The sequence below is a fragment of the Perca fluviatilis genome, chromosome 11 (genome assembly GCF_010015445.1).
Source record: "Perca fluviatilis chromosome 11, GENO_Pfluv_1.0, whole genome shotgun sequence".
Classification (NCBI taxonomy): Eukaryota; Metazoa; Chordata; class Actinopteri; order Perciformes; family Percidae; genus Perca; species Perca fluviatilis.
Genome location: NC_053122.1, coordinates 10,446,853 through 10,462,522, shown reverse-complemented (window position 1 = coordinate 10,462,522; position 15,670 = coordinate 10,446,853). Strand labels below are relative to the sequence as shown.

At 39.6% G+C, this 15,670-nt stretch overlaps 1 protein-coding gene across 4 annotated transcripts in view; it reads right to left on the bottom strand.

Moving 5' to 3' along the window:
* astn1 (astrotactin 1) overlaps positions 1-15,670 on the bottom strand; it is a 566,677-nt gene that overhangs the window by 402,860 nt on the left and 148,147 nt on the right. For all 4 annotated transcript variants that reach the window (XM_039816837.1, XM_039816835.1, XM_039816836.1 and 1 more), the window contains 2 exons: positions 11,396-11,470; positions 6,403-6,540 (listed from right to left, as the gene is read on the bottom strand). In XM_039816837.1, coding sequence (XP_039672771.1) covers positions 6,403-6,540; positions 11,396-11,470 — 213 coding nt within the window. The remainder of the gene's footprint in view (positions 1-6,402; positions 6,541-11,395; positions 11,471-15,670) is intronic.

Genomic DNA, 15,670 nt, shown 5'->3' with positions numbered 1-15,670 from the left:
GCTCGCACTCGTGCGCTTGGCCCACGAACGCATCAGCTACAACCCATACGGTGTATTTGGCAGAGTTCAGCGTGCTGCGATGCTTCCATTAACGTGATTGAATTAGGTAGGAAAAAAGTTATCAAATGAAAACAAATAAATACTCTATTGGTATCGCTATCACTTTGAGGGTAATAGTATCGTCATTTTTTAAATGACACCCAGCCTTAGTCATCAGTAGAGAGATAGTCTCGCATTGACAGAACTTCCTCCACAGCACTGCGGAGGAGGGTCTGGTTAGTCCACACAGTATTCCGGGATGGGAGGATATACATTACGTGCTCTGGTTCGTTGGCATTTCTTTAAACCAATCACAATCGACATGGGCAACGCTAAGCACTGGGCAGAGCCACGGTGCCGCTGCAAAATAGCCTCGAAAAGGAACTTGTTTTGGTGGAACATGTGTACGTTCAAAAGTTGTTTTAGTCATGCAACAGAAAACTCAGATTGGACAGATAGTCTAGCTAGCTGTCTGGATTTACCCTGCAGAGATCTGAGGAGCAGTTAACCATAGTCCTCACAAATCCACCGGAGTTTAAAATGCCAACACAAAGAAAGTGGAAGGTAACGGACATCCGGCCGAAAAGAGTAAAAATCTGGGGGAATTTGCGACGGCACCGGAGCAATCCCGGACGTGGAATGTCGTGGATACAGACTAGTAGAGAGAAGGCAGGAAATGAGGGGACATTTCACCATTCACATTTAAACATACATAAGTAAAATGCCTTAATGGAAATGTTAGTAAAGATGTATCCAAAAAGGAAAAAAAATGTAGTTAATTATACTGTACTGCAGCCTTGAAATAAATTATATCCATCTGCAAAAAAGAAGTTCTAGCGAGAGAAAAGTTCATTATGTTACACAGAATTTTATTCAAAATACAAAGAAAATAAATAATGCTTTTTGACAACCTATTTATAAGGCACACTTAATATGAATGGGCACTAAGCACTACCTGCAATATATTTAACATTTTTGTCCAAGACAGCAGTCTGCAGCTTCAAGAGGCAATAAATGTAGGCCTCAATTATGCGCACCATTAACGTGGATGCTAAACAATGGGAGGGCTAGAAGTACATGCACGTCAACACAAGCTGTATAAAGAACCAATCATTCAGTCCATTTGCCACTTAAAAGTACCACCAAAGGTTTAAATGCCAAGTTATCCCCTGCAATTTACTTGCACTAGTTGGTAATTCAGCTCAGAGAGAGAAGTTGAAATTACCATTAACTAAGAACTGAAAGAAACCCTGATTTTAAAGGTCCCATGACATGGTGCTCTTTGGATGCTTTTATATAGACCTTAGTGGTCCCCTAATACTGTATCTGAAGTCTCTTTTATATAGACCTTAGTGGTCCCCTAATACTGTATCTGAAGTCTCTTTTATATAGACCTTAGTGGTCCCCTAATACTGTATCTGAAGTCTCTTTTATATAGACCTTAGTGGTCCCCTAATACTGTATCTGAAGTCTCTTTCCCGAAATTCAGCCTTGGTGCAGAATTACAGCCACTAGAGCCAGTCCCACAATGAGCTTTCTTTAGGATGTGCCATTTCTGTGTCTGTAGCTTTTGAGGAGGAGAGAGGGGGGGCAAGGTGGAGGGTGGGGGTGTGGCCTTGACCAACTGCCACTTTGCTTGTTTGAAAACCATGATGTCTCTCTCTCATGGGTGGGCCAAATTCTCTGGGCGGGCAAAGCAGAGAAAGGGGAGGTAACCTTGCTCCTTATGACGTCATAAGGCGCAAGATTCCAGATCGGCCCATCTGAGCTTTCATTTTCTCAAAGGCAGAGCAGGATACCCAGGGCTCGGTTTACACCTATCGCCATTTCTAGCCACTGGGGGACCATAGGCAGGCATACACATACACATACAGGCATATTAGCATTCATATAATGCAGAAGCAGAGGGGAAATGGAATACTGAGTTTTAAATTATGAAAACATGCATTTTGTCTCACAACTTTAAATATAAGAAAAGGCAAAAATAATACACGTTTGTAACCACGAAGATAGTCTTTGGTATACAACCTCAAGGCGATGCTGCAGAAGCACAGTAAGGAGACAAAAACCAAGGCTGATTCTTCATGAAGTCATAACTGCCATGACGCCAGCTAATCAAGGGAAGAAAAGATCAGGGCTCATCGCCATTTATCCATCTGCCAGGAAGCAAGACCGAGTGACAAATGATCATCAAACATGGGGCAACAAAGCTCAAATGCAGAGTAAATCAGCAGCTTCGAGATGTGTTTCCTTGTGGCCCCTGGGGAAAGCTGAAGAGTGTTCATCAGATCCTACATCAGAGGGAAATTAGTTATTTACACAGCGTCTTGAAGAAAGCTGCCAAACGAAAATAAAATGTAAAGAAGAAGGGGGAATTGGAACGTGTAAACATAGAGTAGGGGGGTAGAAAATTGCAAAACCATGCCCAAAACAGAATGAATTTACAGTAAATATGATTCAGTAGTGCAGACATACCACAGGATGTACACAAAGATACAAAACAAATCTGCATCATTTCCAAGAGTAGTATTTGTCAGATATTTAAGTTAAGAGGTGGGGATACAAAAAGAATGTTTTATATACTTTTCTGCTCAGTGTTTCCATCACTCTATGTATCACAATTGTTTTGATAAAAACAGGGATAGAATTTTGAAATAAAAATTCATTTTAAATGACCAGAATTGTTCTTTTATTGCCACATATTTTATATTAAGCATCTCTATATTGTTGTCAGATTAATTCGTGAACCCTTTGTGCAATAAACTAATGAGACAATTTTATAGCGTTAACATAAAAATAAACATACATTAGTGCAAGTTTTTTGGAATTAGGATGACCATAAAAATAAAAGTGAGGAACATGAACCAAAACTCATCTTAAGGAATTATATATAATATATATAATTTGGGAAAGGGCAGAATTCTCTTTGATTAACTTTTCTTTTACAGATGTTGATTAATTTTCAGACATGATTTTTTTTTTAAATAGTATAAAATAGTCAATGCATATAGCATCAAAACACAAACAAGGAAAGGCTAAATTATCATATTATTAGAGGAAAATATATGGGTTCCCATTGCTAGGCATAAATCACCAGCTGTTGCCAATGACGTGACAGTGATTAGATGTAGAAATATGCATGTGTATCTGGCTGTGGGTAATATCTAACGTTCCATGTTCAATGTTAAACTTAAAAGAGAAACATACCGTATGTAATGTTCTAACGTAATGGAATGGTACATAACTGGTTAGCCAAATACGCACCCGGCGCCACGAGGGGCCAAAAGGGGGCTTTGCCCCCTCAGTTGTATTTTATGCCCCTTAGTTAAAACATACAAACACAACAACCAATTGCTTTTACAAGGTCTCCATGGCGTCTTTATCGCAGGGGGCTTTCAACTACTAACAATGTAATCCCATTTGGGCGATATTTGACACAGAGAGCGACCGCCCCAGCCCTCCTCTTACTTCCTTCATACTGTATGTCCATGATTTTAACCCCCTTATAAAAACCAGTGTGCTGAGCTCAGACCAACGCCGGTAGCCTAGCAATGTGATTTGTGTACATGTCTTTTATGTACTGCATTATTAGAAGCTAGAGCAAGCTAGATTTGGACATGAGTGCTGGAGAATCGGATCGGGGAGAGATCAATGATGTCATTTTCATCTGAGGACGAGGAGCGCCCAGCTACCTGTATCATTACAGCGCAGCAGCCCTCAGACGCTGACTGACAGGTGATAGACATGACATCCTAGTGATAGACATCCTAGTTAGACGTAACCTGTGTAATGAGTTTTAAAACTTTGACTTTGTCAACTCGTAATTATTTAAAAAAAAATAGACATAAATTGACAACTTAACTGCTTCAAGAAATATTGGCGAGTGCTGACCCTGTTGCTGCAGCAGGTAATGCCTGGGTAAATTAGTTATTTTTAGATTACTTTATGAATTTTTACCATGGCGCTGGGCCTGACCAAATAACACAACACACTAGAGAATATTTATGTTTCTTCAAATTCTGTTCTTCTTTTATCGCTAGTTATGATGACCACAATTGTCACTGCTAACTCAGTATTAAAATATAAAGAGATATAATGCATGTCTTACATTTGTAAATTGCCCCTCTGAGAAACCTCACACACTCCATTTTGATAAAAGGGTTGAAAAACATCTACTGGAGGCGTCACATGTAATCCTGGTCTTCCAATCAGTTTTATTTCATAGTATTCTTGTTGTAGGGCTACTTCATATCTCAGTTATCTGAGGGCTTGAAATTAGTCACTAACTTTGAGTGCCTACCTGCTAATGAGAAAAATGATGGGGATATTCATCTGAGCGAGACTAATTTTACCTGACATCATTTTCACAGGGCAAATAACCATCGGCAAATTAGGGCAGGATCTGACACGGTTGCGCACACTCAATTGTTGACAGGGCATGTTCCAGCATACACTAAAAGACAAATCCCACTGCTAATTACATTAAAGTACCTCTTCTCCCTACCTAATCCTGTTCTCACAGACTGTATGCTACAGCATAATACTGTCACACCAGATGCAGTCACGTTAACTCTCTCGGTGATTCATGATGCTGCTGACCACAGAGTAAAGTAGGTTAAAAGTATATAGGTCTGTCCTTCACAAGGGTATGAGGAAATAGTAGTACACCTAGTAGTCTATTTCGACGACATTTCATTTCCGGGATTGTTCGGGTGCCGCTGCTCAGAAATAGTAAGTAGAATGTAGGCCTGCATGATAAATCGCAATCTCGATTCACCCATGTTCACGATTTAATTTTTAAATTACTTCGATTTTTTTTCTTCTCCTTCAATTAATTTATTGAAAGCATTTGACATTGACATTGACATGTTCAAGGAGTTCAGATAGAGCCTGTATCAGGGCCATATTTAGTTCAGTGTGTTACATGTCACTATTTTTGGTAGCCTACTGTACTTAAATTGCCAGTATGTACTTTATTTTCTTTATTCATTGAAGCCTCTATGTTTACAGGCTTGTGGTGATGCGCAATGTGCTATAGGTGCCAAAGAAAATTCTATGTTTGGTACTGCCAATTTGTTTTGTTTTGTCATGGTTCATGTGTGCAATAAACTTTCCACTTTGTGAGAGAAAAATCGTGGCGGAGAATCGTGAAATCAATTCTAAGCAAAAAAATCGTGATTCATATTTTTTTCCCCGAATCGTGCAGGCCTAGTAGTATGCAGTTGAGGCACAGCATATAGTCATGGTATCAGACTACAGAGGTAGCATACATTAGGAACATAAATGGTCTCAGTAGAATCCATTGTCCATATTTTCATATTATTGTGTATCTGTGTCAGAATGTTTGCCTCATGGTAGCATTGGAGATGAAAGTTGAGGGGGGTTCCAGACAAAAAAACAAAGCCTTATCTACAGAGGAAATTTCATAAACATCCAATCTTTAATTTTTGAAATGACCCAGATATAGACCAAAGGAGGTGCAAGACAAAAAGTTAGGGAGTGACAAAAACGACAATTGAAACCATAAACCGTTTTATCTCCCATTCATAACATGGCCACCTTATTATGAAGATGTCTCGTTCTGGACCAAAGTTCTAGAGTGAGCAACACCCCCATCCTTAAGCCCGCCCCTTTGCTAGCGAAGCAAAATGGCTAAATAGTTCTGTTGTGTCACTGCTGTGAGCTGAGTCCAGTTTAGTACTGCAGCATTGTTTTCGGCTCGTTCTGCAGCCCAGACACAAACGCAGTCATTGCACTCTGAGCAGATTTTCTTCAGAGGAGTTATGAACCATTTAAACAATCGAAATCCTCTTCATAGCTTTGAATAGCCAAGTAATTCTTCTCATTCTGCTTTTTTCTGCGTCTTCATAATTGATTTTGTGTTAGATGTTAGAGTTTTATTACCTTCTGAATCATGACCGCTAAGACCTCTGCATCAACCTCACAGGGCTGCTTAATACTCACTGCAATATTAGTAAAAAAAAAAAAGAAAACGCTGATTAAGTGAGAATACAAATCAGTGAGACAGTAAGTGAGTAAACAACTGCCTTCTGGGGGATGACTGATGTAAAAGATGGTCTTGAGAAATATTTATCATTAAGGTTTTTTTTGTGTTGTGAGCATTCATCAGAAACAACACAATACAAAGTGGACAGAGACTGCTGGTTATATTTCAGTGCAGCAATGCAGAGAAACTTGCTTTATTGCCGCTCAGTTTGCTGCAGCGCTCTTAAAAATCCTAAATTGCTTCAAAGCCTTATGGAACCTTTTATTTCTTCAGTAGGAGCGTCTGTCAACATTTTATCAGAAACATCACCACAAGAAAGTAAGAGTGGTAAGTGGTGCCCGTAAATGTCATCTCACCGTACGTCCACCGCGTCCTCCATGACTGTCATATCCGTCTTGCACTTGGCTGATGGGTTGATGGCGAGCTCGGCAGGGGGGATGACAAAGCTTTTACTCAGCGGCAGCCACATCCCTTCCCCTAAGGTGTAAGTGAATCTGCAGAAGACAGGAAGGGTGGATTAGAGGAGTGAGGTTATAGGTCATTTCATTTTTTTTTTTAACCTGGACCCTATTTTACTATGTTGTTGTTTAGTTTTTTTGTGTAAGTGACTGATAGGAACAACTTTGAAAGTGGTCCAGTGTTAAGCGTAAACGCTGTAACCGGCAGCCACAGCCCAGGCTGCATTGTAACCCTATGGTGCAAATGTGCATTGTCAATTTGGTCGACTAAACATGCTGTTTTTGCCACTGAAAGGCTCAAATTATTATAAGTGTATATAAGTGTCTGACAACATTATGGAAAGGATCCCTACAGAGATTTAAAAACCTCTTTAAGACCTTTCTGTTTAACCAGAAAAAGCTCTGAGGTCGCTAGCGCTAAACCCACCAGACTCTACTTGAAAAACGAATACTTTTAGCGTGTATAGAGCCAACATATTTTCACATGTAAGTTGGTGAACTATGTGTTTATTTCAACCAAATCTAGATTTGTGATGGTTGGAAAAGTGGAAAGACGACCGAAAACCAGCTTTTCATAGTTTTTATTTTGTTTCTGTCGACTCTGAATGAAGTGTAAAATAAAATTACTGTTCATTTACATGGAGTCTGGTGGCTTTAGCGAACGCAATTTCTTTGGAAATCCTTTCCATAATGTTGTCAGACACTTAGACACTTATCAACTTAGTTGATGGTGGTGAAGACAACACAAAATGAAACAAACCCTGTTTTGAAGAAAACCCTTGAAAAAAGGATTGGAAAGCTTCATCGAAAATGTTGTGCTGTGTTTTAAGTTAGTGATTTTATTTAGTTTGAAGTCTCATTCCTCGTCTTGACTACAACTAGACTAAAATGTTTATTGATCACTAAATGTTGCGTGTTGTTTTCTTTGACATAAGTTTCTAGAGTTTAACCCTTGTGTTGTCCTTCCACCGACCATGCAACTTGTTTTCCTCGGGTGAACACTTTTTTGGCACTTTTTTCAACGTTTTATTCACTTTTTTTCAACATTTTTGGAGCTTTTTTTTTTCTAACACCACTAGTACATACACCACTAACACCAGCCTTTTGCCACTAGTTTTATACTTATTTTTTGGAATCCATGGTCAATAAGCCTCATTTATATGAAATTATGAATTATTTTGACTAGTTAAGATCAGAGGAACATATGTTGATGGATTATCACAGACTGTCAAAGTTTGAATTGAAACTTTATCAATTTTTCCTCAAATGCTATAAAATTGAATGAAACACCCAAAATTCAACTGATCATTAATTTGACTTGCGACGAACGTTGGAACCATCCATGTTATTTTGGGGCAATTTGGTCGAAAGAAACCCATATTACTGATATAAAAAACGGGTCAAAGTTGACCCAAGGACAACAGGAGGGTTAAATCAACTAACTATTGATCAAAATAGAAGACCCAGAAGACCCAGGCTAAATCTAACAAGACTAAAGGGCCATCCACACCAAGAACGATAACTATAACGACATCTGTAAATATAGTTGTTTTTTTTCTAACTCAAGTGGATGGTGGAGTGGTCGATCAACCAACTGACAGATCCACTTTGCTATCACCAGGCTCTAGAGTTGTAAAATCTGCTGACAAATAACAAACTGACTTCCACTGGTGCAGTTTCCCTTTAAAGTAACACTCCATCTAGGTCTAGTCTTGCTGTGGTGCAAAAACAACCACAATGTCACATCAAAATATCTATATTATATATAATATCAATGTTTTTGCTGCATCAGGGATTTAGAATAATGGCATCAAGTTATTTAGAGGTTATTTATATTACCTTTTGAGCAAATGATTCCTTTTTGCATAACTCTTTCTTGAGCAGAAGGACACTGGGTGCTAATGGACGCGATGCATACCAAACTGGAAACCCTGACAAAAAAGGGCCAAAAAGGAGCTTCCCCTGAGACAAAACAGGGCTATAAATCCGTAAACAACAGATGTCTGGAACAATAGCTTTTAAAACAATTCTTTATTTGTGAGTCAATGAATATCATCAATCTTTAAACACTCTGCAGATGAAATGTAGTACTCCCAACTTTAAGCTAAACAGTGCACGCTGATTAACATCAAATGCATTATGAGCGCTGATGAATTATGCATGAATACGTGGAGCACAAAAGAGGGGAACTTGTTGATTAAATGGTTAACAACCATTTTTGTGCAGACTAAACACATTTCCTCATTCACAACTGTTCAATTTGCATCTAAATGAATTGCTAACTTAGCATAAGCAAAGGAAAGGGCACTGGATTGTGGGGACTGCATGCATTACCAGTCACTTTAAGAACAGACTGATTAAACCATTGTGGAAATGGAACACTTAATTACATCCACCCAATTACTCCCTTTGTTTCAAAGTCAAGTTTTCTGTGGATCAAAGACCTGCTGTTCTTCCATTTATTGTCCAACATTGGGTTCTAGCAAGTTATTATGAGACTATTGAAATGGTAATATTTTCGTATTATTTTCCAGGAAGCTGTTACCATCTCTCACATAAGTCATTTCACCATCTCTCTTGGGGCTGTGTACAGCAGGAGTACTGAAATTCCCTGCGATGCAGCATGACGTATATGGGTGACCACAGGACAAATTAGCAGCCACTTAACGAGCACTACTTTATAATGGACAACTAGGGACTGGTGTGCTGCTACATGACTTATTTGGTTCACCCTAAGAGAAACTGGAGGTGGAAAACACTAAGAGTTCCCGCGAGGAACTAGTTGTCGAGTAGAAAACATGTTTGCAGTCCTCAGAGGAACTCCCCTCGGCTAATACTGTGCGATTGGCAAACGCTGTGTGTTTGAGTGCTGACTCTCAACATTTATCTCCTCTGACACGGGAGAATTTTACACGCATCCTCGAGTTTCCTTTGTTACATTTTATTCTCTATACCACTGAGATTCTAATTGCCTCATTTGCTTCTGTGTTTAATGGTAATGTCTGCTTTGGCAAACATGATGAGGAGTCCTAATATTCAAGGTCTTTTTCCGGCGCCTGGAGCCGACAGGGTTGCTTGGCGAAGTTCAAAGCTAGAGGCTAAAAGATTTAAATTAGAATGGATGGCTGGGTGGGAGCAGTCTGAGGAAAAAGACATTTTAAACTGCACGGCTGGACAGAGTGAGAAGTGAAAGACTTCTTTTAGAAAACCTAGCATGGCGGGCAATGTATCAAAGCACTTCCTGGAGATATTAGCGAGATGCCAGCCTCCTCTGTCAGTTCCTAACATAAAAAAGACGATGCTTATAGCTGGAAGAGTGGTACAAATAAACTCTGAGAGTTTCCTTTTAATTGTAGGCAGTAGCAAAAACAGTCTTTTGTTGTTTTTGCTGCTGAACTGTCATGGAAGGACTTGTAATGAAGGCAGTAGCACATCCTCTGTTAGATCTGCTCTTTCTCAAGCCAGGGAACAAATGATTTTGGGAAGAAGAGCAGTAATAAACCTCGTTAGGAACCTCTGTCACAGAGAAGTGCTCTGCTGTATGTTTCTTTGTGAAATGGCTCCCAGTGAACAAGGCGATGGGGCATCCTGCCAACTATGTATGCTCTATTAAAGGCATATTTACTGTCATGGAACACTGTTCAAAAAGTCACTGACCATGTTAACCTCTTAGCATTCCGCCCCCTTCTTTTTTTTTTAGAGGGGTGGGGGTGGGATGTGGATGTTCAATGTGGATGTTCAGTGGATGTTCAGGGGTTGATAAAAGGTCAACAGTGCATGCAACATCGAAGTGGAGTACATCTTCTGAAAGCTGGGAAGCTGAGGATTAATTGGAGATCAAGATCAGTACTGTGTGCCAAGTTGTTTTAGTCATACCTCAGACAAAGATTATTTAATTAATTAAAAATAAATTGTGAAAGTGTATGGACGTACAACATTATGATGGCCGTATATGATGGCCATTCTCATGCTCACTTATGTCACATGCATTGTTGTAGCAATTTTTGGGATGATACCATTTGTTGCACACATTTGGAGCAACATTTAATCATTTGACCAATCGAGAATGTATAAGAATGGTCAAAAATCCCTCCAAAATACCACATAGAGACACCAAGACCTTTAGGAACCCCATAGAAAAAAGTAGAGCATTATGATGGGCGTACACTGTATGATGGCCAGTCTCATGCTCACTTATGTCTCATAAATTGATGCAGCTGTTGAGAAACCCCCTTATGGTCAATCTACCTATCTATGAAAGTCATACATCCTCTGAATGCCCTAGGTCTCTAATTTGTGGTTGAAGAGCTTGTTGAGGCTGTGATTATCCAAGAGGTAACAGCCAGTCATTATTTTCAGTAAGGACAAGTATTAAAAAAATGGTCTCAATGAAATGGTTACTATGGGGACATTGAAAAAATAAATGGAATATAAACAAAAAAAAAATATTGATTTTGAAATATGTCATCATACTGTGGAGGACAGTATGTGTGTGAGACTGTTCATGTGATCACACTTTCACACATGTTGTTATTGCCCCCTTATTAATGGCTGCCTTCAAAATGAATTCTCTTTTCCAATCAATTCCACAAACATGTTGCTCTAATATTAATCAGAACACAATGATTATCTGACCTGAGAGGAAATGAAATGCCTCAGCATTTCCTATTTGAGAATCTAATCTCCCACTACATTACATGACACCTTTAAAACTGACAGACGCAGCTACAGAAGGCGTTCTGGAGCGAGAGCTCATGATCCTCCCTTAATCATGAGGGAGAGAGGAAATCAAAGCTCGTGTACCAGAACTATAACAAGTTATTTGACTGTAGATTCTTTTGTAGAGCATGCATTGTGCACCACGGAGAAGTTTTTGTGAAGTTTGCCTTACCTGAAAATGCGATCAGAGGGCTGTTCTCCCATCACAAGATCAAAACCGCGCTGAAATATGGTGTAAGGCCAGGGCCTGGCATGGTAAAAAGAATAGATCAGAGGAAGAGACAAAAAAGAGGAGAGAGAGAATAAAACTGTGCGTTAAAATCAAAGAGAGAAAAGTGTTACATTTTTAGTGTGGCGATCCCCCTAATATAAACCCCCTAAAATCATAAGCCTTGTTTCAGTGTCTCACTTCAAGTCATGCCCGCCTTCCAGAGGCCCAAAAATCACAAGCAGCATTACAATGTGTATTCTCTGTAAACATGCTGATTGAAAAGTGTGTTCAGCAGCAGCTGACATGCAATGTGACTTTGGCTTATATCTATCTACCAGGGGAGGGGATAAGAGAGGATGACAGGATGAGACAGAATGGGAGAAAGATACACAGAGAAGGGGCGAGAGACAGAGGGTGATGGAGAGAGAAGACGATGAAAAAGCAGAGACAAAGAGAGAGAGAGGAACATCGAGAGGGCGATACTGATGCCAAGAGGCAGAAGTGAGAGAGGGAGAATGATGGAGATTAATGGGGAGTGGCAGCTCGGGGACTAAACAGTCTGCAAAGTGAGAGTGTAAGGAGGAGAAATGACAGGGGCCCGATGTCATTCTGCGCAAACTCCTTACAATACTGTAAGCTAAAAGAACATCGAGGAAGAGGGGAGCTGCTTCCATGCCTCAGGCTGTGGTCATTAAACATTCAAGTCACCCCAGGGTGCCTACTCTGTCACGCAGTGACAGGGACACAAGGAGAGCACCATGGGAAATGAGACACAGAGGTGCACAGCTGGGTGGGCTAACAGGAAAATTCAGATTTTTCAAAACACATAGACCAAAAAGATCCACATTTTAAACATGCACTGAGGGATTCAGTCAAAATAAAGAGAAAATGGCATGCTCTGTCTGCTGGTGATGTCACAGACAAGAACTAGTACTCCTATCATAATTTACCCGTACCACTAATCTTTACTGCATGATTAAATGTTTTAAGGTGGTAGTAAACAATGCATTTTGCAGCTATTCAGTTGGTCAGTTTTGCTGATAATGCAAGATGGGTTTAAAGCTATAGTGCATAGTTTCTGAATCCCCTATGAGGAAAAAGTAATGACAACAAAACTGTCGGCGCGTCCACATGATACAAGCCTTCCGTGATTGCGCACCGTCCAAAATCCCCTTCCACGTAGTTGCTAGTAGCCAAGGAGGACACGGAGGATAAAAAAATATGATGGACTCTTCAGAAGCGGTAATTATCGTTTCTGCGTGCGAAAGTTGCCGGACGACACAATCCCATATATATATATACATATTTATAATAACATTATGAAACAATCTCTGACAGTTGATACATAACTATATTTTCACAGTATGGTTTGAATCTGCTCAAAACTCTAAGTACAAGAGTGACAAACAACTAATAAAATTAGAGTAATCCCATTATAATTCCATAGAAAATCCCACGGTGTGTGGGTCACAAAGGGAACTGTCCTGTCGATACAGTCTTTTTTTATGTAAGCAGTACTTTCTAGAACAGTGGCACCCCTACACATACACCCTGAGTGGGAGTGGTCACCCAGTAGTTGGCTGTGGTGTCAGCCAAATGTCAAGGACTTTTTAACAAGCAGTTGTGAACCCAATTAAGCATTTCTATGACTTCCTGGGCCGGGGTCTGAAACAGCATTTTTCAGTGCCAAAATATATTAAATCATCACTCAAAATCATTATAGTAATATAGAAGAAGTGACCTTGCACCCAAAGAGATGACGAGACCAAAAAGCATGATAGAGCAGCCACAACTTTACGTACTCACCATCTGCCTACAAAGGATTTATTGGTAGTGCTAACATGTATACAACTGTCTTTTTAGGCCTGCGACTTAAAGTGTTTTTGGTTTAGAGGCACTCCACCAATTTCAGACAAAATCTGTCCAATCTGAGTTTTCTCTCGCACGACTAAAACAACTTTGAACATACATGTTCTACCAAAACAAGTTCCTTCCCCAGGCTAATTTGCAACGGCACCGTGCAGAGCTTAGCGCCACCCGTGACGATTGTGACTAGCCAGACCCTCCTCCGCAGCGCTGTGGAGGAAGGTTTGGCAAAGTGAGACTACTCTTCATGGGGAGTTCAGTACTAAAATAAGCTGTGGCTCCTAAGGAGCTTTGTCAAATTAGCATGAAACTACCACAGATGACGTCACAGTGATGTCAGCTGGGTTATCTTGTGTTTGGTTTGGAAGCAACACATCTATTAGAAAAAGTCTGCATAAATAAATGCAGGTGTAAATTTGAAAGAAATTCAATCTAATGAAAATATGCTGTGGGTTGCTTTATGGGAATTGTAGAATTCAGGATTTTTGGAGCTTGACCCATACTAATAGTTGGAATATCTCAGCCTCTGCTGCTTCAATTGAGACCTTACTCTTTAATAAAACAATACCACTACACTACATTAAATCACTGGCTTACTCAATTTAATTATTCACAAATAAATAAACAAGGCACGGCAATGCAGTAGGCCAGCCAGGCAGTAACATTTGGTAAGTAGGTTTAGTAATTACTTTCACAGCTTTACACCTTTAAGTCAATTAAAATGGAATCAAATGTATTTGTAGAGCACATTGCTTTACAGAGTGATTTAATCTATAACGAGCAATAAAGCTATAGTTATATTAAGTATTAAGGGGAATCAAACGTGATTGTAAAACAGTAGGTCTATAGATCTTTAAATACATCTAAAAATGGCAGTATGGATAATATCTGACAGTGACGTAAACTGGTTCACAGTCTGGGGGAAGCAATGGAAAACAATTCACTGAACTTTGACTGGGAACATGAAATGGTAAGTATTTGAGTATATACGGGCAATAAGCAATGCAATGCTTAAAAAAAGATAAAATCAAAAATCTTAAAATCATTTCTGTATTTGACTGGTAACCAGTAAAGGGAGGCTGGTACAGAGGGGATTTGGGCTTTCTTTTTAGTGCCAGTGAGGACCCTCGCTGCTGCATTTTGAACTAGCTGCAGGCAACACACAGATGACTCCCACATAAGTTAGTTATAAGAGTAACAGTAGTCAAAACGTTATGTAATAAAAGCATGAAAGATGTTCTCCAGAAGTGGCAAAATGTTTAATTTCCGCTATCAACCTCTTGTGGAAAAAGCTGCTACTAATGACACCATTTTTTAAATAAATTTTAGAGTCAAAAAAGACAGCCAGATTTCTCATTTATGTGTGAAAAATATTATATAGAGGCCCAAGACAAATTACTTTTTTAGGACCAATCATAAGGATCTCTGTCTTGCAGACAGAGAACTGACAGACACCCAGCATTTGACATTTAAAGAGACTGTATTTATTACCATTACACATGTCAAATTCTTCCAATACACATCTTCTTTGTCAGTTTGACTTGTGATATAAGAGAAATGTTAGAAAATGCTATTCAAATGCCAGATACTCCTATCTGACCTTTTTTATTTCTTTTTTAATTAAAGGTACTATGTGGAATTTGTCAGGAAATCAGATTTATTAATGAGACCAGTGGCCGTCAAGTGAAATGCAGAATCCGGTCACACTCCGTAGGCACGAGCAAGCTTCCTGGGCATCGGCTAAAACAGCGATGTGACATACACGAGAAAAAAAAGGAAGAAAGCCAGCTAGGGGGGAAAACCAAAACCAAACAAAGGTCCCTCCATGAATCGAATGCCCTGTTTATGCTGACCCTAGTGTTTTCCCCTTATGTCGGTCCCATTCCTGTTTTGGCCAGGCAGGCTAAAATAAAACATTTTTTTCTTCTCATGTGGAATTTTTGTTAGACTCTGTGCCGTGGTGGGTAACATTTGTTTGTTGACGTTAGCGGACTCCCTTTCTCCAAAAACATTAGCTAGTGTTGTAGGGGGGCTGAAAAGAGGCAAAGCACATTTACAAAGCATACTTTCATTTTCCCTGCTAAACTGTCCTGAGTCCTTTACATAGAAATCCGTCCACAGACTGTTACAGGCAACCAATAAAGTCGGGGAAGGTCTCAGATTTGAAAGAGTAACAACCACTATGTTGACAGACACTTTAATATAGAATATTAATCTGAGCCTATCAGTGGCAAAATGAGCACTTTTGTGATGGTAAATACAAGCTGGACAATTGCCCTATTGACTTAAATTGTAGCTTGTTTCGCCGCTGCCGACTGTGGTGTTCTTGCTTAATACTGGACCAATGTCAAAGATTGTTCTTCCCATCAG